Here is a 25,621-nt window from a genome sequence, read left to right as displayed (position 1 = left end):
CGTATTTCTTATTATTCGTAATTTGGATAGATGGTTGTGAATGCGGTTCCTTTAAGAATGTTTGTTCATATCCTTTGACCGCTCACTCTTGGGGAGTAGAACAGTCGCTTTGGACTGTTGTGTGCTTCTTTCTGTTCACACAGCTCTAGTTGTTGCATATATAATTTTCTTGCCTCTTCTGACATCAGATGGTACAAATCTTTCCATTATTCTCTGTATTCATCATGCTGGTAATTTCCTAAAGCATATATTCCATTACTTTCATTAACTATGGTTTGTTTAGCTGTTCCCCAGGTGATGGCTATCTACTTTGCTTCCAGTGCTTTACCATCCCCCAAAGAGCTACTAATACATTTTCTTGGTGTATATGGGAATTTTCTTCTTTCCAGTGACCTCCTTATGGTATAAGCCTCCTTTCTTTGAATTTTAAAAGAAATTAATGTTGAATTCTTTCCTCTATGCCTTGGAATCTACAAGATTAATGTTTTCTCTTAAGATTTTGATTCTCTCTGTTGTTATAGAGTGGACCAGGGTGATGTAGTGGTTTAGGTTTTAGACTGAAACAAAATAAGACTTATAGATTTTTAACAGTCAGTAAGAGGACTTTACTTAGCCCTTATAGGGGAAAGATGTTCATAGCAAGGAAAGGATCTTCACTGAGGATACGGCTTTGATTTGGCAGAGGGTAGCTCTTCTGTGCCTGGTGTTTTTCATTCTGTTGGTCTATGGTCAAAAGTCTGAACAAGAAGTTCCAGCCCCTTGTTTTCTGGATATTTTGTACTCTAGTGACTACGAAGCTACAACAGTAGCCTGATTCAGTTAAATTTGGAGGGCATTTTAAATACCTTTCAGAGAAAAGCTAATCTGTGTTTCGTTGGTCAGGGCCATTGAGTATTGTTCCCACCACATCTGTCAACTTTCTTGGCATGCCACACCTCTTGGCATATTAAACTCTCTTCCTGATCAAGGGAAATTTTTCTTTTCTAAAAATAAAAAGCCTGGCATTTCTGTGATACAACTTCCTTACTTAATTTAGGTCTTTATGAAGTCATAGGAGATTAGGCATACTCTTTCATAACAAAATCTTGTGTCATGGCTTCCCTTGTCTCCAATTTTCTTTGTATTGTCTCCACTTTTCTTTGTATTCTCTCCTTTTTTACTTTGTACATCTTAATGAAAGATGTAGTGATGGAATTTAGAGTCTCAGGGTAAAGGTCAAATGGCAAAACCAATGGGAAAGCCAGGACTGGTCTTAAGTTTTTCTCTTTCAAATGTGTTGTTAGATTGCCTTACTCCATTGCTAGGAAGCCATACCATAACCGTTTCCAATTTGGTTGGCTTTGGATGTCCCATTTTGCTTTGGTTTTCTCTACCTTTGACATTTCCTTTCTTTCTACTTGTTTATAGGGAACATTATGGATATTTCACTTCCTGGGAGCTCAAGGCAGCCAACAGATTTACAGTCAGATTCACAGCTCTCCTATTTCTCATGGAAAAGTAAAACAGTGACATCAGAAGAGAACACTATGGAGGAGCCAAGCGCTTCAATGCAAGACACAACACCCAGGTAATGGGGAGATTTATCTCATGGCTTTCCTCTTACCATGCTGAGTTTGGACCTTTTGTGTGCTTGTGGAAAATGTGTTGCATCATTGTGCCCTAGCCCAGCTTGTGAGTGAAAATGTGCTTAGGATACAGTCCTCTTGAAGGTTGTTTCACAGATAACCCATGGGAGGTGTACTGGAGGTTTGGGACTCCAGCCTCTTAACAGGTTCATTCTTTAATCTGGTCAGACAGGCAGACACCTTTGGAGGGGTTAATAATCTGCTTTATTCTAGTCTAGTCTTCTCAAATGGTTGCTGATAATGGGAGTGCAAGCTCCTACAGCACTCCTTAATCACCCTTCTCACAGGCGCTGGCAAGAAGGAAGGGGCAGCTAGCCCTACTTCTTGATGGGGTCAGTCAGCTTGTGCCCTCCCCTAAATCCCTTCAGGCCTTGATGGGGGTCAATCAGGGCACACACAGATTTCCCTCTCACTGACCAGTGCCCACTTGTTTTATAGCAACAGAAAAGAAGGTGTCTTGCCAACAGTGGCCTTACAGGTTAACTTTAGCAGTACCATCATTCAGCGCAGACATAGTAAATACCATATTATGTCACCTGTTATCTCACTGCACAGCCGCAGTAGGACTGTTTTATCACTGTGATTCTGGGAATTTACTATCTAGGACCTTTGGGGCTGTTCTGGGAGTTATATCTAACACCTGGAAACGAGATATCGCCATGGTCATGGATCCTGAGAAACTGCTCTAAAACGGATAACAAAATCCTCCTTATATACAAAGGTGTTTTTTAGTAATATTCCATTAATCTTAGAGAATATTTTTGATCTTACTGTTGGCCACTAGCATATTTTTGTTCCTTATGTAATGTTAAGCTATCCTATCAGTTATATTGGTGGGGAGGGCAACAAAGTCAAGCTCCTACATACCCAGGAGACTGTCTGCCTTGTTCCGGGCTTACAGGCCTTGAACAAAGAGCAGGAAACCCCTGATTTGTAATCTCAGGATTAGCTAAGGGACTTGAGAATTAATCTAGTCCAGCTTCCTACCCACTGTAGGAATCTTTTAGCGGTTAGTCCATTTTGTTTGGATTCAGTCAAAGGGCTGCGCTTGAGGGCCACATGTGGCTGTGACTGCAGATTCCTTACCCCGGGACTCACCACTGCTTGAATACCTTCAGTCTGCTTCCTCACAAGGTAGCTAGTTCTGTTTTGTTTTGTTTTTTGACAGCTTTTGGAAATGGAAAATAGAAACTCTTTGTAGTGAAATAAATTTGATTTCCTATAGCTTTCAGCAATAAGTTGATTTTTATCTCTTTTGAATCAGGTAGTAAAAAGGCCCAAGATACACACTGTATAATAGATGGAACAGTCAATACCTGAGCAACCTGAACTCTTTCGTCACTGCTTAGCCAAAGTAAAAACTGCCTTTGTGTAAGAGCTATGTTGGAACTTCACTTAGCGTTTACCTTGAGGACATTTTAGGTGTCTTAGCGTAGCCTAGGTTTGAGGCCAGATTAACTTTGAGAAAGTCTGCCTGGGGTGAGAGTAGAGGAGATGGGCCGTTAGAAGTAGTTTTTTACTTGCTTGAAATTTAAATACAAAAGAAGTTTATTTAGCACTTTGAAACTTCTTTCTAGGAGACAATGTCAGTTCATCTAGATTGTTTTCCACTTAATGTTGAGGCCTTGTACTCACTGTACTGGCCTAGGATAAAAGCTCAGATCTTGGTACCACTTATATTACCAGAATAGGGTTGTATTTTTCTTCCTTCCTAATTTCTTGTGGTGGATAATAAGGGTATTTAGAGCAAGATAGAGATCTTTGGCTCTGCTGGAATTCTTTGGGGTGTCTCGCTGCTAAGCAGTGTGTTGCTTAAATGGAGGTTTTGGCATCCCTAGCTGATAGGGTTTTTGTTTTAATGTAATGCTGTAAATTGCTGGTGAAATTGGGATAAGGGAGTCAGTGGTACTGGCTTCCTTGGCAGGGTTAGAAAACTCAACATTAAACATTGGGGGTCCTTAGCACCAATGAAAACCAAAGTAAATTCCCTTCTATAGAGATGGCAAATCCATAGGAATCAGGAAAGGAGAAAAGTGAACTTTCTTGAAATGCTATTAATCCTGTAGATGACATTTCACTGAACTGTAATTTATGAATTGGTTCAGAATTTCCTATTGAAACACTGTAACATGTGGACAACATGCCTCCCTCTCTGTTAAAATCTTTTAAAAAATAAAAGTGAGGCCTACTTCTTACAAATTACAAAAAACAAAAGCATACTTTTCTCTTCAGAAGAAACATAAATATTTATGCCAAACTTCTCCCAAGAATCCAAGGTTTTTATTTCTTCACTGTTAGCAGGGAAGGGGGATGACCTAGACAGAGGTCATGGTCTGAGACCAAAGTGTTCCATTCCTACAGGATGGGAGACTCACCTGAAATCCTGCCTGAAGAGCAAACGGAGGAAGACCTCAGTGAAGACATTGATGTGCTTGAAACAGATGAGGTAACTGATTAGGTTGCAAACTTTTCAACTGACCAGATTCTTTGAGTATTTGAGAAGTTTGTGGGACTTAGAACTGTAGCTTCTTACTTCTTCATTCTCTGCCTTACTGACAAATGCCACATTTCCAGTGACTCCTGTTCTGTTGAGGTCACAATTGATCAGTGAATCTTTTAGGCATTATTTGTTTTTCATGGACTTGAACCTTTACTCCTAGTTCTCACGTGTTCCTTTTGCTAAGTCATTGGTTGTAGACATTTCATATGAAGGATTACTAACAAGAAAAGGGAATGAGCACTGGCTCCTGAACCTTGCATAGATGCATAATGTGGTATATAATGTGCTGTATTTAGCAAGGAAACACAACATTTCAATTCCACAAAAAAAACTTGTAATATCTGATCTTGTGGAGGTGACCCACACTTTTTTAAAAGTGAAACCTATAAAACTTTATCACTGTTTGCCAGTATTTACAGTAAACTAAACAGTGTACATAGAGGCAGCCTGGTAACAGTAGACAGAATGGACCTGGAGTCAGGAAGAACAGAGTTCAGATCCAGCCTTAGATACTATGTAACCTCAAACAAGTCATTTAGACACTTTCTGCCTCAGGTTCCCTCCTCTGTGACATGGGGATAATAATAGATTCCACACCCAGTTCTTGTGAGGACCTCGCATTGCCAGCACCATGTGTTTGATGAATATTTGTTGAGTTGCAGACTACGTCAGTGTTACTCTAGTGCCTTCTTGTTTGTCTCCATGGCAAGAATGTGAAATAAGTGCTAGAAAATTGTGGTCTTGCATTAGTGAACTTCTCCAAGAAATGTAATACTTAAAGTTTTTAATCCATTTCCCATTTTTCAGATTTGAAGGTTTTGAAACAAGTTAGGCTGCAACAGATAGAAATGCATGAAATAGTTCTCATCTTTATCTTTTTTTCTGATTTCATGTTTAATTTAACCTTTGATGATCCATGAATGAATCAGTTATCTGATTGTACATAGACAGGTGATTCTGAAATGACTGGTAATCTGGCAAGAACGGTCCATTTCTGTTTTCATGATGTTGTTAAATTATTTTCACATTCAGTACCTGTGACCCTCTCCTTAGGAAATGAGTTGCATTTTATATGGTGCTCTAAATGAAGTTGTAATACAGGGAACATGATCCCCATTTTATAGACAAGGAAATCGAAGTTCTTATTGGTGAAGTGTTTTTTCCATAATCAAAGTTAAGTATATGAGATTTGAACTCGTCCTCGTTGCAAATCCAATACTGCCTGTAGCCATTATACCCTGCTGCTTCTTCAGGTGTGTTCACTACAAACAGATACCTGTATCTGACTAAATACATCTAGATGAAATCTGTGCTATAAATGACATTATTTTAAAGGATCTCAGTGATTGATTTTTTAAGAAATCAGCCTTTCACCATCAAAGACAAATAGTGACCACATTTGGATAATAATATCATTCCTTATACGTCTGTAGAGAAGTTAGAAATAGCACTAAAGAGTAGACAGAAAAAGGAATTAAACGTGAGCAAGTATTCACAGAGTAGATTGGTGTTGAAGAAGGCAGAATTGTGAAGGTATTGAAGGAAAAGTGGTAAGTGTGGTAAGTCTGGAAGAGATGTGAGGGCAAAACAAATTTCAGATTTTCCCTTCCCTGCCTCCCTCAAAGGCTTGAGAAAACATCAACAGCTGCTAATCTATAGTATCAAATTTTAAGGAGAATAATCTATTTCTGCCCCCAGAGCAATTTTGATGAGAGTATTAGGGAAGAGACAAAGTTTTGTCAAGCATTATTTAGGATTGATCATACCTTTATCAGCACACAATTACCTGCTTCTTGGTGGTGGTTATTAAAAAAAAAAAAATGATTCGATAGAGCAAAATGCTGCCTTAAAGACTCTTGTAATATATCTCCTATCCATAGATTAAAATTATTGAAGATCCTTTGAGAGATGTAGCAGAGATTTTATGATTATTGGTTAAGCTAAGTGCGAGACACTGAGGATACAAAAGCAAAATTGGAATAGCCTCTGCCCTAGAGAAGCTCACACTCCGTTTAAGGGGGAAGATGTGTGTGTACATAGAAAATAAACCCAGGCTTTTTGGGGGGGGTCGATACTGGCAGGCTCATGAAGAGTGTTAATGTAGATGGGGGCATTTGAGTTGAGCTTTGAAGAAAACTAGGGGTTTTCTGAAACAGGTGAGGCTGGAGTCTATGCCAAGCATGAGGGGCAGCTGTACTGTAGTGCAGAGATGAGAGATTGAGGGTAATGTGTGACCAACAGAAGGCATAAATTATATTAAGATTAAAAAGAAAGCTCTGAAGGACTTTAAATGTCCAACAGAGGAGTTTGTATTTGAACCTAGAGGTAACAGGGAGCCTTATGAATGTTTGTGGGATGGACTGGAAAGAGGAAAAAGACTTGAGTCAGAGAGAACAGTTAGGAGACTGATGTAATTAATAATAATGCATGTAAGGAGTGACAAATCCCTGAATTGAGGATGGTGATTGTGTGACTGGAGAGAAGGTAGCATCAACAGGGTTTGGCATCTTCTTAGGTACTTGGCTGAGGGAGAGTGAGTAGTCAAGGATGACTCAGATTGGGGCAGGAAGGGGTGGGCAGAAGAGAGAGAGTTCTGTTTTGGACAAGCTGAATTATAAAAGATAGATGTTTATGATTCACTGCCCTGAAAGCTCAAGAGAGCCCCAAGTTGGTGATGATTCTGTAAGGTGAGTGTTCATAAGTTGGAATCTATTTTAAAAAATGACAATTGAATTGTGTAATTCAGTAATTCATTGATGATCAATTTGTTTTGTGATCCTGGTTTTTTTTATACATTTAAAACCATCATTCTGAGCTGGGGTCCACAGGGGCAGCTTTGCCATTGCTACAGTAATTTGTGATAGAAACAAGGTGAAGTCCCCTTGCACTAAGGGGAGTGAGGACCTACAAGCATTCCTGTTTGCAAATGGCATTATCCCTGTTGAATCCAGTTTCAGAACCTTGTTCATCAGAATGTGTCTTGGACAATGTCAGGGTGGGCTGCTTTAATTAAGGAAATTGCAGGACCTCTCCCAGAAACAAATGTTAATCTTTTTTAAAAGATCTTTTTTAAGACTGTTACTATTCCAGCATTTTGTCTGATGAGGAGTCAAGAAACATTACTGTCTCTAAAGAATTAAATAAAATGAGTGTTACCCAGAGGGCATGAAGAGGCACATGGTAGGTGTTTGTAGGCTGCTGTATGTAACAACTGGTAAAGGATGTCATCAAAGAAATGCATATTTGAAAAAGATCATGGACCAGCTGGCAACAGCCAGTCTGTCAGAAGCAGGTGTGCTCTGCCGGTATCCTCATAGTGTCTGGAGAAAGCAAAGAGCCTCTCCCCTCAGTAAAAATGTCAGAGGACACAGACAAGGGCATGAACACATGATGAGCAGTATGGGGGCACGTGCATCATCAGAAAGAGTATCTACACCAATGATATTGGAGATCCATTTGAAACTTTGGGTACGTTTGCTGAGTTTCTATCATCAGTATTCAAGAGGGTGGCTTCTATATAGCATAATAGTGCAAGTTATTCCTGTCACCATCTAGCAGGTTCCTTAAGGTAGATTTCTTTTTACTTCTTTAGTCCTAAGGTTGTCAGACACCTATGGGGTCTCACTGGAAGTAAAAATAACCTTACTAATGGCATTTGCATTAGCATATAGCAATATTCATATATAAATATGTGTGTGTGTGTATATACACACCCAATTGTCTTAAGGTGATAATTTTTTTTTTAATGCTCTGGAGTATTACAGTTCATTAGGTTCAAAGCTATGTATCATATGGATCCATTCTGGATTCTAAGCAAAGTTGTAGTGGTCTCACCTGTAACCTGAACTTGTGTCACAGGCCACAATAAAATGAGGTTTACTTTTGTTTTGGAAAGACTTTTCATTTCACTGTTTACTTTTTCATTAATCTTATCATTTTTTTTTTTATAGGGAAACTTATGAAAAAGCTGAAAAAGTGGTGAAGATCAAAAACTGCTCTTTTTGGGGAAGCAACAAAAACATTTTGATTTTTTTCAGACTTTCATGTGGACAAGTGAAAAACAGCAACTTTATATAGTGGGACTGTCACTGGATCTTGGACCATTGCACTCTTTGGGCTCTTGAAGTTTCAGGTCCAAAGAAAAGTAAATTCCCTCAGAATTTACTCCAGGGTAGCCTTTCACCTACCTTGGCTTATTTTATGTACAGGCATACCATGCCTAAAGTTTATTTTTTCAGTAAAAACATACGTTGAAATGACATCTTGACAGAACAGTACCATGGGTGATAAATGGAACAGTGTTACTGTTTTTATGGGTATTTATAAAAAAAAAAATACAGAAGATATTGATTATATTAAGAATGTTATTCAAAAATCACATTTATTAAGCAAAGCCCCCTTTCTAATAATAAGGTATCAGTTATTATTATTAAATTTCAGTTCAATAGGTGGAATTCAGAAAAGACAACCCGAAGGAAATATTCTCTGTTCCTGTCTCCTCTCTCATTCTTTACATGAATAAACAGTAGATTTAACTATTTTTGAAGGAAAACAAAACCAGAAATTTGCCTTCTTACCATTGCGTATGGGAAAACTTATGGTGGTTTCAATTCAAGTCATATTTATTTAATACCTTTATACAAACAACATGAACCAGACAAAAATGAAAGAGAGCATCATGGCACTCCAGGAGATTCTATTCTCCCCTCACATCCTACACAGCATGCACACCACAAAGAACTAAGTCTTTTCAGTGAGAGAGCTCTGACTCATGCTGGAAATTTCAGTTGGGAAGATTTCTACAGGAATTGTCCAGGGCTGTTTTCTTCGTATTTGACTTGTGGACTATAAGTTGTTTGTTTCATTTACATTTTTCCCCTTTATTTGATGGAAAGGCAAGACATGGTTGTCTCTGCACTTTCTTGTTTTTAAAAACAAACCACAGTTCTTATGGGTCTGGTGGACATGTTCTTGTGATTCACTTGTTTTATAATCATCATAAAATATTTATCAAGTGCCTGTTATACACTAGGTGCTTAGAACAGATCGGTGGGAAAAAAGGAAACATTTAAGCGACCTTTACTTTTTGAGTATATGCCTAGTGAACTATATGTATGTCATCCAAGGACCAGTCTAGCTAAGGTCAGAAGGGTTCATAATTAAGATATGGTCCCCACTTGAATTATTTCAGCCACGGTAACTTAGAAAGACTGTTTACTAAGGGTTGCCATCTACACTGGTTGAGGGAGTATTTATATAGTAGGATAAAATAATGAATCCTGGAAGTAAGTTTAGAAAAACTAAAGGGTAAAGTGCTCCTTAAAGGTACCCCTATCACATTAGAAGCACTTAAATATAAAGGACTGCTTGTTGTATTAAGGGCTTCTACACATATTTCCAGATATTGGACTCCATTTCATTCTCTTGTGACACCCAGGAGTGGTGAGGAAGCAGCTTATACAAATGAAAATACACAAAAGTATATATACTTCGTTAGTGTGAAAATAGTGTTCTGTATTCGTAGAGTCTTTATCTCTTTAGTTTACTGTGCCAAAGTATTGTGTTCCTATCCCCAATCCCATCTCCCATAAAAAACAAAAGGGTGTGTGTGTGTGTGTGTGTGTGTGTGTGTAAAATATTTAAAGCAACAAGACAGCTGCTGGATTAGTGACCATGACTCATTGCCTTAACTATAGGAGAATAAATTTAGAAGATACAGCTATTTGATATTTCTCATCAAAGAGATTGTTCCCCTGTCCTCACTGGATACACAGGCAGGAATTATTCATTCTTTTGCATAGAGGAACATAAGTGGATTAGTTTGATCGGGATGAATTTGATCAGGTGACATGTGGCGTAGTTACTTTTTTTGTGAATTTATGGTTACTGTTAAGTTTCCTGCCAACAGTATAGGAAAGTAATCCATGATGGTGTGTTCCAAAATGCAGTTTACCCCTGGTAGATGCTCTTCTAATGGACACGTAAATAGTATTATCTGAAGGTACAATGTGTGTTAATGTGGGGAAGTATACCATTTTTTTTTTTTTTAAAGTTTCAAGGATCTGATGAGATCCTTAAGGAAAGTAAATGGCCTGTTTAACAGCAGGACCAAATCTTACATTTCCTTTGTGCTATTTGAAATAAAAAAGACAGCAGAAAGGGTGACATGGTGCTGTGCTATCAGACTGGTCTTCTAAGTGTGCATGGTTGGCAAGTTTTTAAAGTTTAACTCCATTCAGAGAAATGTGATTTTTTTTGAGGTGAGAGAGTATATGATGAAAGCTTGAAAGGAGTTTAGCACATTGTCAGCTAATGGTTGCAAGGACTGTATTTCTATTTCTGCTGCTTTAACATGCATTTACTACTTGGCTATCTTTGCCAATGCTTTGCTCCTAAATGGTACAAGCCAGAGAGGTTAGTGGCAGAGTATATGCTTTCCTTATGTAACTGGTTTGGTTTGTTGCATTTAGGATCAACGTAAATGTAACAAAAATCAGTCACCATCTACGTGTAGTTCAACATCGAACGTTTTCCACAGGAAATTAAAATGGAGGATTCTGGTTTTGGTGCCTAGATGTTTTCCAAAAAAATTGTGTCAAACTACCCAGTGTTAATATTTCCATGTAAAGCTATGAGATGTGTCCAGAAACAGTAAAATACTTTGCTGCATGTAGGCATACCTGTGGTAATATTACAACAAATGGATACATGAATGAAAATCTTTAAATGCTTTATTTGAAAATACAAACATGATTTTTAAACATTTTTAAACTGATCTACACAGCAAACAAAAATAACTTTACATCTTTTTGTACATTTTACATGAAAACGTTCAAATAAACTTGCTGAAGACATTCTATACCCAAATTCTTTGCGTACTGTTATGTACATTTCAAGGCACTACAATCTTATGATTTATGAAACTGTCTCATCTATTACACACTCTCTTGCCATAGGCAGACGAGGTGCCAGAATTTCAAGCTGCTGTGACACTTTTGTTTGTATATTCATGGAATGTGTCAATAACTAACCTTTCAAAGAGGAAGAAACAGAAGCCTTAAATGCCCACAACATATTAGTGCACATCACAGATCAAGTAACATTAATGTTTTTTTAAAAGCCAAGGAAAAAAAATCTCTAGAGAGTAAAAATATCCAGCCAGAATATTGAGTATAAACATTAACCAACTTCAGATGTTAAAAAGTACTTTCATGATATACACCAATAAGGTAAACCTGATTTATGGAACTGCATAAACAGGAGGGGAAAACTAGTTTTTAAAAACTTAATTGTTTCCTGTGTGTGCCAGGATGCTTAGTTTTCAAACTAAAGTATATCAGTGTGACAGATTTTAAAAAATAAAACCACCACCATACTTTTTCTTTTTGCCAGGTGTATAAGGTGTATTAACTAAGATGTTAATTTATTTTTCCCTCTTTTAGGAGCAAAAGCACTAGAGATCCTAAATGAGGAACTTGTTACTCCTGGGTCAGGGGTAGTTTTTCCACAGCTTTAGAGCTCCAAGGTGTCAGTGTACTATGTATTAACTGGAGAGAATGGCGCATAGTCATCTTGTAAGATAGCAGAGGCTTTAGAAAACACAAAATTATTCCAATTAAGGAAATATGCACCATCTATAAATAAATACCTATTTTACAAGCTTGAATATTGGATAAATACAAAATTATCATTCCATAAAAATGCACTTCATTTTCTTTAAAAGGTATTTAAATAATATTCTGTACCGCAAAAAAACTATTACTGTCTGGAAACAAAGCCACTGGTCAATTCTGTTGTAGCAGACCTGCTGCAGTGTTAACACGTTGGGTCGTAATCATAATATCTCCACATCATCTTCATACTCATCCAAATCTACATCCCCCAGAGGTGAAGGCATTTCAAAGAAAGGTCTTTTATCCAACTGAAATTTTAATGCATTGGCCTTCTGATCTACAGGACTCAGTTCTGCTTCATAACTGAAAGGAGAAAAGGCTATGGTGAAGATAAAACATTCAAAAATAAACACCTACCTCATTTCTGATAATTTTATACATTTAAAGGTAGATTAGTTTTTCATGTGTTTTTCTTTTTAATCAACGCTTTTAAAACAGGTGGCTAGGTGGTGCAGTGAACAGTATATTGGACTGAGTGTCAAGAAGACTCCAGTTCAAATCTGGCCTCATAGCTGTGACCCTGGGGCAAATCATTTAACCTCTCTGTGCCTTGGTTTCCTCACCTATAAAATGGGGATAGTACAGCACCTACCTCACAAAGTTGTGAGAATTGATATTTGCAAAGTGTTTTGCAAACCTTACAGTGCTATTTACATAGTTTTTAAGTTGACTACTTCTGCTAAAATACCAATTTAGATAAGCTTTAAGGAACTATAATTCTGCTTTATGATGTTCATATGCAGTTTGAAAATTTAAATCTGCACTGTAAATTCAAGAATTAAAATTTTAACAAATTTAAATTTGGTAGGTGGTCAGTGGATCATACAAGTAGTAGGAGAAAAATCAACCAACCAGTATTAAGTGCCTACTAGTGCCAGGCACTCTGCTAGGCATTGGGGATGCAAAGACAATGAATACAGCAATCCCTACCTCTCAAGGAGTTCACGTTCTAACGGGTGAGTCAAGCACATATAAGCATACAGGGAGTCCCTAAAGTCTCAATGTAGTTTTACCTAGTATAACTCAAGCTGTTAAAGCTTAAAACCACATTAAGACTTTTGGTACATCCTATACATAGGGTGTAAAATACAAGTAGTAAGTACAAGGAAGTTTGTGGAAGAAGGTGTTAGTTGGCAGGTTGGAGAGAGTAGGAAAGGCTTTCTATAACAGGTGTTGGTTGAATTGCCTCTTTAATGAAGAGATTTTATGATGTAGAAGTGGAGGAGGAGGGAATCCCAGGCTTGGGTAGTAGTAGCCAGGGTAAAGGTATGGAAATAGTAGGTAGGGTGTATACGTAGAGAAGATTAGTTTGGCTAAACCACAGAGTTGAGTAGTTAAGTCACACACAGCAAGACTGAAAAGAGGCTGAGGCTAGGTTGTGAAGGATTTTAAAAGCTAAACAAAGGAATTTACATTCTATCTTACAGGTAATACAGAGCCAGTAGAGATTGAATACAGGAGTTACGGTCAGATCTGTGCTTAAGGAAGATCATGGGCAAATAAATGGTGCGGAAAACAGACCTGAGTGGTGACAAACGTGGTAGTGAGAGCAGTTGTGAGGGTACTATAATAATCTAGGTGATAGGGGCCTGAACTAAGTGGAGAAGTAGCATGAGAGATGTTGTGCGGGTAAAAATGGCAAGATATAGCAACTGATTAGATATGTGGGGGGGGGGAGGGGGAGTAAGGAATTGGAAAAAAAATGCTGAGCTTACAAACCTGGGAGACTGGAAGAATTGTGGTGCCTTGGATGAAATGGGCAAGTTTTTGTTGTTGTTGTTCTAGACTTGACAAATGCCAAGAAAGTGAACATTTCCATATATAAAGAAATAAGACTGCATATGCACCCATGACATTATGTACAGCAGCTTGTCTTTTTTAAAAAAAGTATAATAAATTCAACATTTTCAAAGCTGTTATACCTATCTGTGTCTCCCTGAGTTTTCTTCTTTTCGGTGTAAGAAACAGGATGTGTGGAAGAGGGATGGGTTTGGGGGTAATGATAATGAGCTCTTTGGGACTTGGTGAGTTTGACATGTCTCTGGGATGTTCAATTTGGAATGCATGACAAGCAACTGGTGATGCAAGATGGGCTCAGGGAGAGACTGGAATTGTATATGAAGTTCTCTGCATATAATCCATAGAGATAAACCCATTAAAGGTCTCAGAGAGCGCTGGGGAGCACCCCTACTAAGGGTGTGTGATAGGGGTGATGAAATCAAGAAAGGAGAACAAAGAATCCAGGAGCATGGTATGAAAACTCCAAAGGAGTTCATACCACAGAAATGTTAAGTGGAAGTCAGTGGTGTGAGAGAGGCAGCATGACACAGCAGAAAGAGCCAACCAATATGGAGGACCAGAATTAAGATCCTAAGTGGTAATTAAGTATTACCACTTGTGTGACCATGGGCAAGTCCCTTCACCTTCATCATTTACAATGAGAAGGATGGACCAGATGCTCTACATGATCAGTCCTGTCTGAGGGAAGTAAAACTCACTTATAGCCAAAGATGACTGACAGGTTTTTTTTGTCTGAGGGACCAGGAGGATGGTGGTGCTATCAATAGAAATGGGAAAGTTCGGAGAAGGGACAGATTTCAGTTCAGAACTTGCTGCATTCAGAGAACAGGATGGAATTCCAAGTGGTGATGGGAAGTCATGAATGCATGTCATGTGTAGTAGAAAAGTTAGAACTGTCCTGGTTGGGCCCTGGAAGTCAGAACTGGGCAAATTTAGGTTTATTAAGCAAGTAAAACTTCTAATAGAACTATCCAAAAGTGAAATAGGCTTTCCTTAGGAGGTAGTGGGTCCCATTTCTTTAGAGGTCCTGGGTTCTACTTATTACCTGTGTGACCTTAGGCAAGTCACAACCTCTGTGGGCCTTTTTCCTCCTCTGTAAAATGAGAATTAAACTAGGTGACTTCAAAGTACCTTTTCAACTTTAAGTAAATCTATGATTTCAACTTTAAGTAAATCTATGATTCCATGATTCCCTCACCGGATATCTTCAAGTTGTATGACTAGTTATCATTTATGAAAAAGGGAATTCTCTATTTTGAACTAGATGACTTCTCAGCTTCCTATCAACACTGATTGTGAGGTAGGAGAAAACACAAAAAGAAAATAATAAGAGAGTCTGGAAGAGAGCAGACTGGAGCATGGGAGCTAAAGGAGCAGAAAGTTCATCAAGAAAGAGGGAGGTGGTCCACAGTGTGAAATGCTATTAAAGAAAGACAGCACACAAAGTAGGAAAAAGCACTGGTAGATAACCTTGGAGATGGAAGGCTTAAGAAGGTTTGAAGACTTAGTGAATGAGGGAGTGGATGCAGTTAGTTCTGAAGGAACATCTTTTTTCTAAAAGTTTAGGAAAGAAAGAAGGGAGGATGATAGCTTGTGGAGATTTCAGAGTTCAGGAGAAGTTTTTTTTGGGGGGTCTTTTTGGTTGTTAAAAAAAAAAAAAACAACAAATAAATAAGGAGAACTGGCCATATTTATTGGCAGAGGGGAAGGATCTAGAAAATACCAGCAATGAAGTAAGGACCAGAGAAAGTGAGAGAGAATGGGATCAGGACGCGGATGGAAGGGTCAGCCTCGGCATTCTCATAGAGCTCATCATGCCGTGTCTGAATGACAGAACAAGTACGTTGGGAAACTACACTTTCACTAAGAGGGATGAATTCCATAAGCTTCTGTTCTAAGGTGGTGCATGAGGTCCACCTTGGGTGGGGAGCGTTCTAGGTCCTTGGGTGTGGCTTTCTGACAAGTTTTACACAAATCCTTTTATTAAGGGGATTCACTCTATGAAGTTTGGATTCAGTCAAAGGGCTGCACTTGAGGATCTCGAGGGCCACATGTGGCCTTGAGGCTGCAGTTTCCCCACCCCTGGTCTATCTATTCTCTAGCATTTGGATATACAGTAAGTGAAAAGTTTCTTGTGTTTAAGTCTGTCCATATATTAACCTTGAAAACATTGATAACTCTTGCAAACTCCAACTATGCTTGTTTTTCACATTTTTTTCTATACTTCTTTAGATACTGATTTTTAGAAATGGCAAAGAAATTTTTCTTACTCCATATAATTTAGATGAAATGCTAGGAGGGCCCATTAGCCCAAGAAAAATAAAATATTTTCTTCCTGTGTCTATTCCTCCTGTTATGTATTTGCTGCCTAGCATGAAGGTAAATGTTAGGTATTTGCATTTACTCCTGCTTTAGCAGCTTGAATCACACAAATAACAAATTGTTCAGTTGTCAGGAGTGTATAAATACTGGTTCTTCAAAAACTGAGCCATCAGTTGAGATAAAGCTAGGAGGCATGACTAAAATGTGCCCCAGGTCATCACAGTTCTAGGGGTCCTTGGCAGAGCAGGTTCTACTCTTAGGCCAAACAGAGATTTAGGACTTACCTTTAAAAAGCCCACCAAGACTCAGCTGCCTCTACAGAGACTACTGAGTTTCTACAACCTGGGACTCCTGTGTCAGACTCAACTGCATTTTGGTTCTTTTATTTTTTTTCTCCTACAGTCTACGAATCTGCTCCCCACCTCAATCCTAGCAGGCTCCGAGGGGGTGCAGCAGATCGAGCTCTGGGCCTGGAGTCAGGAAGCCCTGGGCTCCCATCCTGCCTCGGAGGCTCACTAGCTGTGTGACCCCAGGCTAATCATTTCATCTGTTTTCTTTAGTTTCTTTATCTGTAAAATGGAAGTAATAACAGCACCTACCTCCCAGAGTTGTTGTGAGGATCAAATTAGGTGCTTTGAAGATGCCCAGAAATGCTAGCAATTGTTATTGTTCATCAAGGTCTTCAATTTCCACCTTTAAACTTTCTCCCATGCTCTTCTCTATAACTCAGATAGATTACTCCTCGATGATCCTCCAGGCATGTTCACTTACTTTTTCTTCTGAGATTCAGTACAAAGTAGAAGCACTTACTATGTGCTAAGCACTGTGCTGATAAGCTCTTTACAACTGTCTCATCTGATCCTCCAACAGTCCTGGGACGTAGGGGCTATTATTTCCATTTTAAAAGTGAGAAAACTAAGCAGAGGTTAGGTGACTTGCCCAAGGTCACTCAGCCAGTAAGTGCCAGAGGCTGCATTTGAACTCCGGTTTTCCTGACTCTAGGCCCAGCATTTTACTTACTGTGCCTCCTAGGTGCCCCTATACTATGAAATATCATTGTATGCACAACCAATTCTGAAAAATACTATATACAACAATACAAAAATCCTGAACACAAATTTTACTTGTCTTTTAGTGATAGCCATGTTGTAACCGTTTCTTTAGGAAATTTATTTAGTTGACTAAAATTATCATAGAGAACCTAGAACACAGTTTTAATTTTTTTTTTACAGTTTAACCACTTCTATATTTATTGTCAAGTTATCTGTGAAACTCATCAGGATTAGATTTTATACAGATATAACTTGATTATGAAATCGATGATTATTACATGACTATTTTCTATTTTAGCTGTTTTGTAAATCTGGTTTCCTTTATTAAGATGTGAACGTACATAAGGGAAAGAACACAGATTCAAATACAGATCATAAAATGAGATCTCTTTGAAAGGCATCTATATTTATTGAAAACATTTATACATATCAGCATATAAAACAGACACACTTCTGACACTGGCTTTGGGAATGAGCTGGGCAAGTAGCTTAAGCTTTCAGTGCCCCAGCCAACTCCAAGTTTCAGAGAAAGTACACTGGTAAGTTTTTCACCAGGAACTCCCTTAAACTAATAAAATCAGAGGTCCATTTAAAAAAAAAAGTATCAATAAGCATTAATTATATATTTTCTAGTGCTCAACAGGAATTGTACTACGCACGGAAATAAAAGACCAAAGTGAATAAAATGCTATGTATATGCCAAAGGAATGCATAAATGATCAACAGAAACCCTTTTCGTTGTAAGGAAACATTTTTAAAGTCTTCATTTATAAATCAGAAGCATTTATTTTGCAAATGCTGTCCTGGTGGAGGCAGGCAAAAGAAGTTTGCAATTGAACTACTTGAAAGGTCACCTAGCACCAAAGAGCTCAGGAAGAACGTTCTCATGACAATCATAAAACTTTGGCCATAGGGATTTGGCTGCATCTCATAGTCTAAAAATAAAATGTCAGTTATCAGCATTATTAGCCAATTATATCCCAAAGAGATTTAGTTCACAGTACTGAAAAAGCAGGGTTAAAAATGCTTTTTTTAAACTACAGACACTGCTTGGGCAAATGTGTTTCAGCTAATTAAAATAAAGTATTTAAACTTATGTCTACAATTTATCCTTTTCATCTTTGCTGCTATTAATGAATCAGAAAAAAAAGTATTAATAGAAACATATGCCAAGCTCTGAGAAAATGGTAAAAGAATGATTTCAGGTTCAAAGAGTATTTCCAACTCACAAAAGAGGAATAAAGTGAAGACATATCATAACAAAAAGAAGTATAAAAATTAATATGCTCTAAGGGAAGTTTCCAAATTAAAAATATACAATCACGGTGCAAAAAAGGTATAATTTTTAAAATAACATCTCTAGTTTTGTGAAGGAAGGGCTATTTCCTTTGTTTCTGTATTCTCAGTGCCACATGCCAGGTGTGTAATAAATGCTCAATGACTCAGTACACACAATTAAAGTGGAGGCTGACAGCTAGCCACAGGAAGGGCGCCTGCAAAAGGAGCCTCCACTTTCTTTCGTCCCACTCTCTTCTTAACCCTTTACACAATCTGGCTCCCACAGAAACTGCTCTCTCCTAATTCACTAACGACCCCTTGGTCGTCAAACCCACTAGCCTTCTCTTAATCTTCATTCTCCTCTGCAACCTCTGACTATTTAGTTTTCAGAACACACTTTCTCCTGATGCTCCTCCTCTTATTATCTGGTCAATCTAACCTGCATCCTCCAATCACAGGTGTCCCACAGAGCCCTTTTCTCTCTGTACTCCATCACTTGGTGATCTCATCAGCTTCCATGGATTTAATTACCAACTCTATGCTGATGATTCTCAAATCTACCCATACTGCCCTAGTCTCTCTGCTGACCTTGGGTTTTGAACTGGATGTCTTTCCCTCAAAACCACACCTCTGTCCCCCTGTCCCTTACCTCTCAGTGTTAAGGGCAATACCATCCTCTGAGTCCCTCAGGCTCACAATCTAGGAGTCATACTGTATTTCTCACTATTTCAGTTGCCAAGGCCTGTCAATTATTCCTTGGCAACGTCTCTCAAATATACTCCCTTCTCCCCTCTGATGCTGCCACCTCTCTGGTTCAGGCCCTCCTCACCTTTTGCCTGGACTATTGCAATAGCTTGTTGGGGGTCTCCCTACTTCAAATTTCTACCCATTGTAATTCAGTCTCCATTCAGCCACCAAAGAAATTTTCCTAAAGAGCAAGTGTGAGCATGTTACACCTCCTCACAACCCTCCCTACCAAACTCCAATGGTTCTTTATTATCTCCAGGATCAAGTAGAAAATCCTCTGATGTTAAAGCTTTTATAACCTAGCCCCCTCCTACCTTTCCAGTCTTTTCCTTACTCCCCAAGACGAACACTTTGATCTAGTGACATTGGTCTCCTGGCTGCTCATGTTCCATGAACAAGACATTGAATCTCTTAGCTCTGGGCATTTCCTCTGTCCCCCGTACCTAGAATGCTCTCTCTTTCCTCAGCTTTGGTTATTGGCTTCCTTGAAGTCCTAACTAAAATCTCCCCTTCCACAGAGAACCTTTCCCAAGCCCACATAAAGCTAATTACCTTCTTCATAAACCTTGTTTGTACAAATTTGTTTCCTTGTTGCCTGATCCATTAGACTGTGAACTCCTTGAGGGCAGGAGCTGTCTTTTCCCTTTTTTTATAGTGTTTACCACAGCACCCGACAACATTGTAGGCACTTAATAAACGTTTATTACCGTCTGAAGATAGCAGACCTAAGTTACTCTGATTTCCCATTAACCCTATTTTTAAAAAGATGGCAGTCGCTGTATCTTTATTTAACATCTCAAATCAGTTTGGTGCTGTAGTAAACCTACTCTCTTTTCTGAAAGGGCAAAAAGGTACACTATTAGTATATATCTCCATTGAGTACTACAAACCACCAAACCTACTTCCCAACAAGCTTCAACCACCATCACTGAGGGGAGAAATCATTGAGGAGAAAGGGCCCATATTACCTACCACCACCAGCAGCAACTTACCAGCTGCCCCCCACATGCAGAGTGAGACTACCCCTACACCACCAGTCCTGCTTCTAGCCCAGTCATCACAGCCATCATCTGAGGAAACACCTTTTGTGAAGGTGCCAGCTGTCCTCACCAATTGACACAAGGCAGACAATTTGCCATTTGAATAGATTTCTATTCTAACCAGTGTCCACAGTCATCATTCCGGAAACAATCACTATGGAGATGCAGCTTGGCAACTATTCCTGTAGATACTATAGCCATGTCTATGGAATAACCAAAAAAAAGTTCTTGTCACCAAAACCCATGGCGCTAACAAATTTCTGTGAATGGAAATGACATCAAAGAGGAGGCATTATCAGCTGCTTTGCTGCTGCACCTTAAGGACGATGGAACTTTTCTGATTTGTAACTGAAGTCTTCCATCCCTGAGGTTTCCCCCTTGGAATGTAAGCTCCCTGAGAACAGGGCTTTACTTTTTTTTCTGTAACCTCAGCACTCAGCATAGTGCTTTGTACACAGTAAGTGCTTAATAAATACTACATTATTCATCTATGTTGAGAGATTTCTTTTGGAAACCATAACAATGGCATGAATATCTTATTTTCTCAAAAGATTACATATACAGAATTCATTTTTTAAAGGTTAAAAATTTGCTTTTTACAAGCCACAATTCTTTGGCAAATGACTTTTTAGTTCATTTAAAAAACCCATTACTTGTGCCTAGATAAATATAAACATGTCCATATAAAGTCTTGAAAGATAAAAGTTTTCCATTTTCTTCATATGGATAAGATTATATGAAATAAGAAATTATATTCAAGTTTTGCTCTCTTAAGACTGTCTATAAAATAATTATACAACAAAATGATTTATTATACTTGTACCATTATGGCTATTCCCTTAGTAAAGCTGCAATAGAGATAATCAAGTGGGTATTTTACTTCCTTTGCTTGGGATAAAAATCATTAATAATTATGCAGGCATTTTTCCTTTGGGGAACTGTAATCCAATGAGGTCGACTCTCTGCTCAAATATTTTCACAACAATTACTTTCAATCTCTGAAGGTATGAGATTAGCAGGTCCTGTAAGAAATCTTTTGGGCTATCATAAGTGAGCAACAGTTGTTTAGAAATTAGATTAAACCTAGATAAACTAAATAAACTAAACAAATAAACAGGAGGAAAGCCTGGAGATGGAAAAGAATAGAGAAGTACTTTCCTCCTGAATGGATGAAAAAAATCCCTTTGAGAGCACAGGGTTATAATCTCACTGGCAATATGCCTTCAGTGACCATTATTTTTTTTCCCTTCTTCAAAATGCAAAGGAAGGTTAGTGCTCTACTGGTAGGAAGGATAAAAAATCTATTTACATCATTCCTTGAATTAATTCAAAGTGCTAATGGTTGAGGTAGAAAGTGGCTCAAAAGGTAAGTAGCCTAAAGGCTTTATTAAGTAAAGACAGCCTAAGGCTGAGGACAAACCACCAAAATGGATTCTTCTTAATTTTGAATGAAAATTCATTGTGAGCTAATAAAAGAGAAATGAAGGATTAGTGAGAAACAAAACAAACTGTACAAATTGGACCTTGTCATTTATCTCATTAAAAAGTTGTTCTAGTGGAGATAAATGGAAACAGTCTTCAGCAACACGTCTATGACTTAATCCTTACAGGACAATAACCTCATGGCAACATGAGTAAATTACAAGAACAATATTTTAGGAGAAAAAGGTACTAAAAAGACATGATCAAATTTATGATGAATGCTTTTGGTCAAAACCTGTTATCAGCTAGTCATCAAACTATCTCAGGCTTAATGGACACACCACCATCCTTTGGGTCACTCACACCGACAACCCCGGGTTCCACCTGACTTCACTCTTGTCCTCCATATCTACTCAGTTCCCAATATTGTTTCTGTTACTACAATACGTCTTAAAGGCCTCCCATACTTTTCACTCAAAATCTCAACCCTAGTTTAGGTCCTCCTCCCTTTTTACCTATTTATACATTAGCTTAATTGCTGTCTGTACTATAAGCCTCCGAATTGATTTCTATAAAGGACAGGCCTTACTGCCTCCTAATCCAATGAACTCCAATGGTTACTTATTACCTCCAAGCTCAAATATAAATTCTATTTGACATCTGAAGTTCCTCACAAACTGGCCCTTCCTTTACAGTCACACTATTCTTCTCAATATATTCCATGGTCATAGCTTTTGAAAAAAATGTGGAAATACGAGTCCACCTCCTCTTTAAACTGTCTCACCTGTTTCTTTAAAATCTCCAAAAAAGCAAATAACAGTATGTTATTTTTTTTGGAGGTGATTGTGATTGAAACCCTGTCCTTCCCTCCCACCTCCCATAAGATGACTTTCTTAATGCCAAGTATATTGTTAGGAATAAGTCATGGCTCTTACATTTGCTTGAAAACCCTTTCCCGTAACAGATGTATATAAATATGAGACTCACTCTTTCCTAGGACATCATCAAAATAAACACAAATATACACAAGTGTAAAAAGCCAGTAAATAGTTACTACTTAGTTTGTCTCAATATGCCGCACTGTTCTGAACTGTGATTTTAAAGTTTTGGTATATTTAATTGTTGTGAGGGATAAATGGGATTTCCCTGAGATCAGCTGAAGGGTCAGTATTGCCTTGTGACACAATAACAGATCCATAAATAATAGTGTAGCTACAGCTCAATTCTGTTATCACCACATTCTGCCTTAAATGCAGTTAGTTAGCGTCACGAGTTTTGATATAAAGTAGCCATTGTGCAACCAGGAAACCACATAGGTATTTCTGATATATAGGATTATTCATTGTGGATAACTTGTTAAATAGTCAGGTCAGCAATGTTGTACTAATGACTATGGGAATACTTTGGTTATGTAGAGTAATATAACAGATTTGAACCAGTACTTATTCTCCATCTACAGACTGATTAATTAACTCAGAATTTTAACAATTATTAAGCTACACTGGCTTGATACTTGGAAGACCCTTGAATGGAATCTCATTAACAATATCTGTAGCTTCAATGAGACATGACAAAGATGCATATGTATCAATCCAAAACACTATAACATTGAAATACTACTACACTAAACAAACCCACTACTGTAGCGTGTTTTGGTAGATTCTAAGATTTTTCTGGATTGAGGTTAGATATAAAATTGAATAGCAAAGAAATATTAAAAGAGCTGAACCTGAAGACTCCATAGAAAAGCTATGTAAAGTTTTTAGAAGACATCGTTAGGATTATTTTCTGTAGATTCCCCAAGTGGAAAGTTAGTCATCCAGAGATAATGTTTTAATAGTGGACATTAAAAATTATTATTTCTGGATTCAGGATAATACACTATTTCAGATAACATGCAGACCTAAGTCAGTAAATTTTCTTTGCCAGCAAACATACCCTTACCTGAATAATTCCTTACTCTAGACCTTTGTGCAGGCTAGTAGTCAGAGAAGTCAGAATCCCTACAATGGTTACAGAAGGAATGTCAGTGTTTTGCTACTTCAGTACATTACTCTTAAAATAATTTTAAAAAATTTTAATAATGAATGTAAGCTTGTCCTTAGTTTTTTTAAAATGGAGGTGACAGATATAAAGACTCAACTTCTAACTGTTAAAATTCCTAAATACAAGCATACTTGTAGGAGTAAGGAAAGGGAGGCTTCAAACTATACTAGTAACCCTTCCCCAATACTACAACTATTCCCCTACAAATAATGGGTTTGGATTTTTTTTTCCTTTTCCCTGTACTGTGTACCACAGAGAAGGCTACTCTTCTTGGGACAAGGGACATGTTACTTTAATAAATGCTGCTTCTGTTCATCCCGCCTACTTCGGCACAGGGAGGGAGAAAGATCAATGTATTGTTTCTTCTCTTTTTCGAGGAGATGATATGAATTAGTCCATGGCAGAGATGGGAGAGACACTAAAAAAGCCTCAGCCTGCTCACACAAGGGATAACTGTTCCACAGATATGTGCCTTTGGCAAATACCAGAGATGACACAACCTGAGAAGAGCCACACATATGTAGTCCCAATTTTCAGGAAAAGGTCAACATTTATGATATTAAATGAACAGTCTATTTATTAGAGCAAGGTTATGTCAACTTTCGAAGAAATCTTATATATTTTAGATTCAAACTTGAAAATGTTGACTTGAATACTGCTCCAACAGGCAAAAACTAAACCTCATACTCTAGACAATGAAATTCTTCAACTTTTTCTTTTTGTTTTATAAACACTAGTACTTCAGAAGTACTATAAACTTATCAAACACAAAAGTGCTTATTACACAGAGGAATGAGTGATCTTGGGTGGCAGTTGGAAGAAAATTTATCTGAGATTTCCTGAAGTACAGATGAGTGGCTGCCTTAAGTGGCAACATTCAACAAACATATTGATCCTTTTCAAAAAATTACTTCAATTTGGGCACTCATTAACTATGGCTGAGCTATCAATTTTCTTTCATATAGATCAGAGCATACTAATTTTACCTATATCAACTAGCCAAAGTAGCCACAATGGTTGACACTGAAGAAGAGAAGGCAGTATAGATGTTACAAAGGAATAAATGGGTTTCTCTAAAGACTAATTTGTAGGAGAACAACTTAAAGTGCTATAATGCTTTCTCCTAACTTCTATCAACTTTATATACTAGATATACAGGTATGAAAATACATAGAATGTGCATAGGCAGGTAGGTGTCCTACTAGTCAGTCACTTGTTGTAAAGGCTTAGCAACATAAAGTAAAGGAAATTTAGGTAACATTAGCTCACTAATCATTACATTTTCTGTATAAGAAGGATGGTTAACTAAGACAGAGAAACTAGGAAGGATGAAAATAATGACCTGGTTAAAATTAATGTAATCTGAAGCTCAGCAAAATATTATAGATTCCAATTTTAATTAAAGAGACACATTAATTCAACTTGGACATGAGCAAACTTAGAATACAGCTTTATCTAAATGGTACTTAACTGAAGTTCACCTGCTTTACATACTTTATGCTATCTTTATGTTAACATATAAGACCCAAAGAAGTACATTTATCTACTTTAGTTCTATTAAAATTCCTTATGACAATTCTTACCCATCATTCCATTGGTCGCCAGCTGCTTCTTCAGCCACTAGAATATCATATTCTTCAGCAGCATATTTCTCCCAGTCAGAGAGCTCTTGGCCTTCACTTTCAGCATCCTAAATAGCACAGACAATTTTAGTATGATACAGACATTTGTAAATATGTAACATAACACAGTCTCCATAGCACTTACCCTAATTACAGAAATCTGATCTTTCTGTTCATGGTCAAGATATTTCTCAATGTTGAAAAACGTATCGAAAAAAACATTTGCTAATTTACATTTCTTTAAATCATGGAGAGTAATCTTTCCTGCAAGAATTTTGAAGAAAGGGGGGAAAAGACATTTGTGTAAGACTTAAACATTTAGAGCACAACAGAATTATCAATGACTTATTTTACATATACTGTCATGAAGAAAGCTTCATGCATTTTTCTGCAGAGCATCACTTAAACTCTTATTTTCAAAATAAGTGTTTTTAACGATTTCAAGAAAAACCAAATATTATATTTAAATCAATTATTGGCCACCTTTCTAATGA

At 37.7% G+C, this 25,621-nt stretch overlaps 2 protein-coding genes across 13 annotated transcripts in view; one reads left to right on the top strand and one right to left on the bottom strand.

Annotated features, from left to right (window-relative positions):
* LOC140506888 (cohesin subunit SA-2-like) overlaps positions 1 to 8,682 on the top strand; it is a 120,340-nt gene extending 111,658 nt beyond the window's left edge. For 8 of the 9 annotated variants that reach the window (XR_011968148.1, XM_072614526.1, XM_072614524.1 and 5 more), the window contains 3 exons: positions 1,408 to 1,567; positions 3,987 to 4,071; positions 8,076 to 8,682. Coding sequence is in view for 7 of the 9 variants with exons in the window: in XM_072614526.1 (XP_072470627.1) it covers positions 1,408 to 1,567; positions 3,987 to 4,071; positions 8,076 to 8,087 (257 nt within the window). In the remaining 2 variants the exon portion in view is untranslated. The remainder of the gene's footprint in view (positions 1 to 1,407; positions 1,568 to 3,986; positions 4,072 to 8,075) is intronic. The other variant, XR_011968147.1, reaches the window with a different exon arrangement.
* Positions 8,683 to 10,838: 2,156 nt separating this feature from the next.
* PPP2R3B (protein phosphatase 2 regulatory subunit B''beta) overlaps positions 10,839 to 25,621 on the bottom strand; it is a 109,180-nt gene continuing 94,397 nt past the window's right edge. For 2 of the 4 annotated variants that reach the window (XM_072614528.1, XM_072614531.1), the window contains exons 11-13: positions 25,273 to 25,391; positions 25,089 to 25,195; positions 10,839 to 12,101 (exon numbers count right to left, since the gene is read on the bottom strand). In XM_072614528.1, the coding sequence (XP_072470629.1) occupies positions 11,960 to 12,101; positions 25,089 to 25,195; positions 25,273 to 25,391 (368 nt within the window). In that variant the 3' untranslated portion in view covers positions 10,839 to 11,959. Of the gene's footprint in view, positions 12,102 to 17,804; positions 17,908 to 23,403; positions 23,463 to 25,088; positions 25,196 to 25,272; positions 25,392 to 25,621 lie in introns of those variants that run through there. The other 2 variants (XM_072614529.1, XM_072614530.1) reach the window with 2 other exon arrangements.

This window comes from Notamacropus eugenii, chromosome 5, assembly GCF_028372415.1.
Source record: "Notamacropus eugenii isolate mMacEug1 chromosome 5, mMacEug1.pri_v2, whole genome shotgun sequence".
NCBI lineage: Eukaryota > Metazoa > Chordata > Mammalia > Diprotodontia > Macropodidae > Notamacropus > Notamacropus eugenii.
This window is presented reverse-complemented; position numbering and strand designations above follow the sequence as displayed.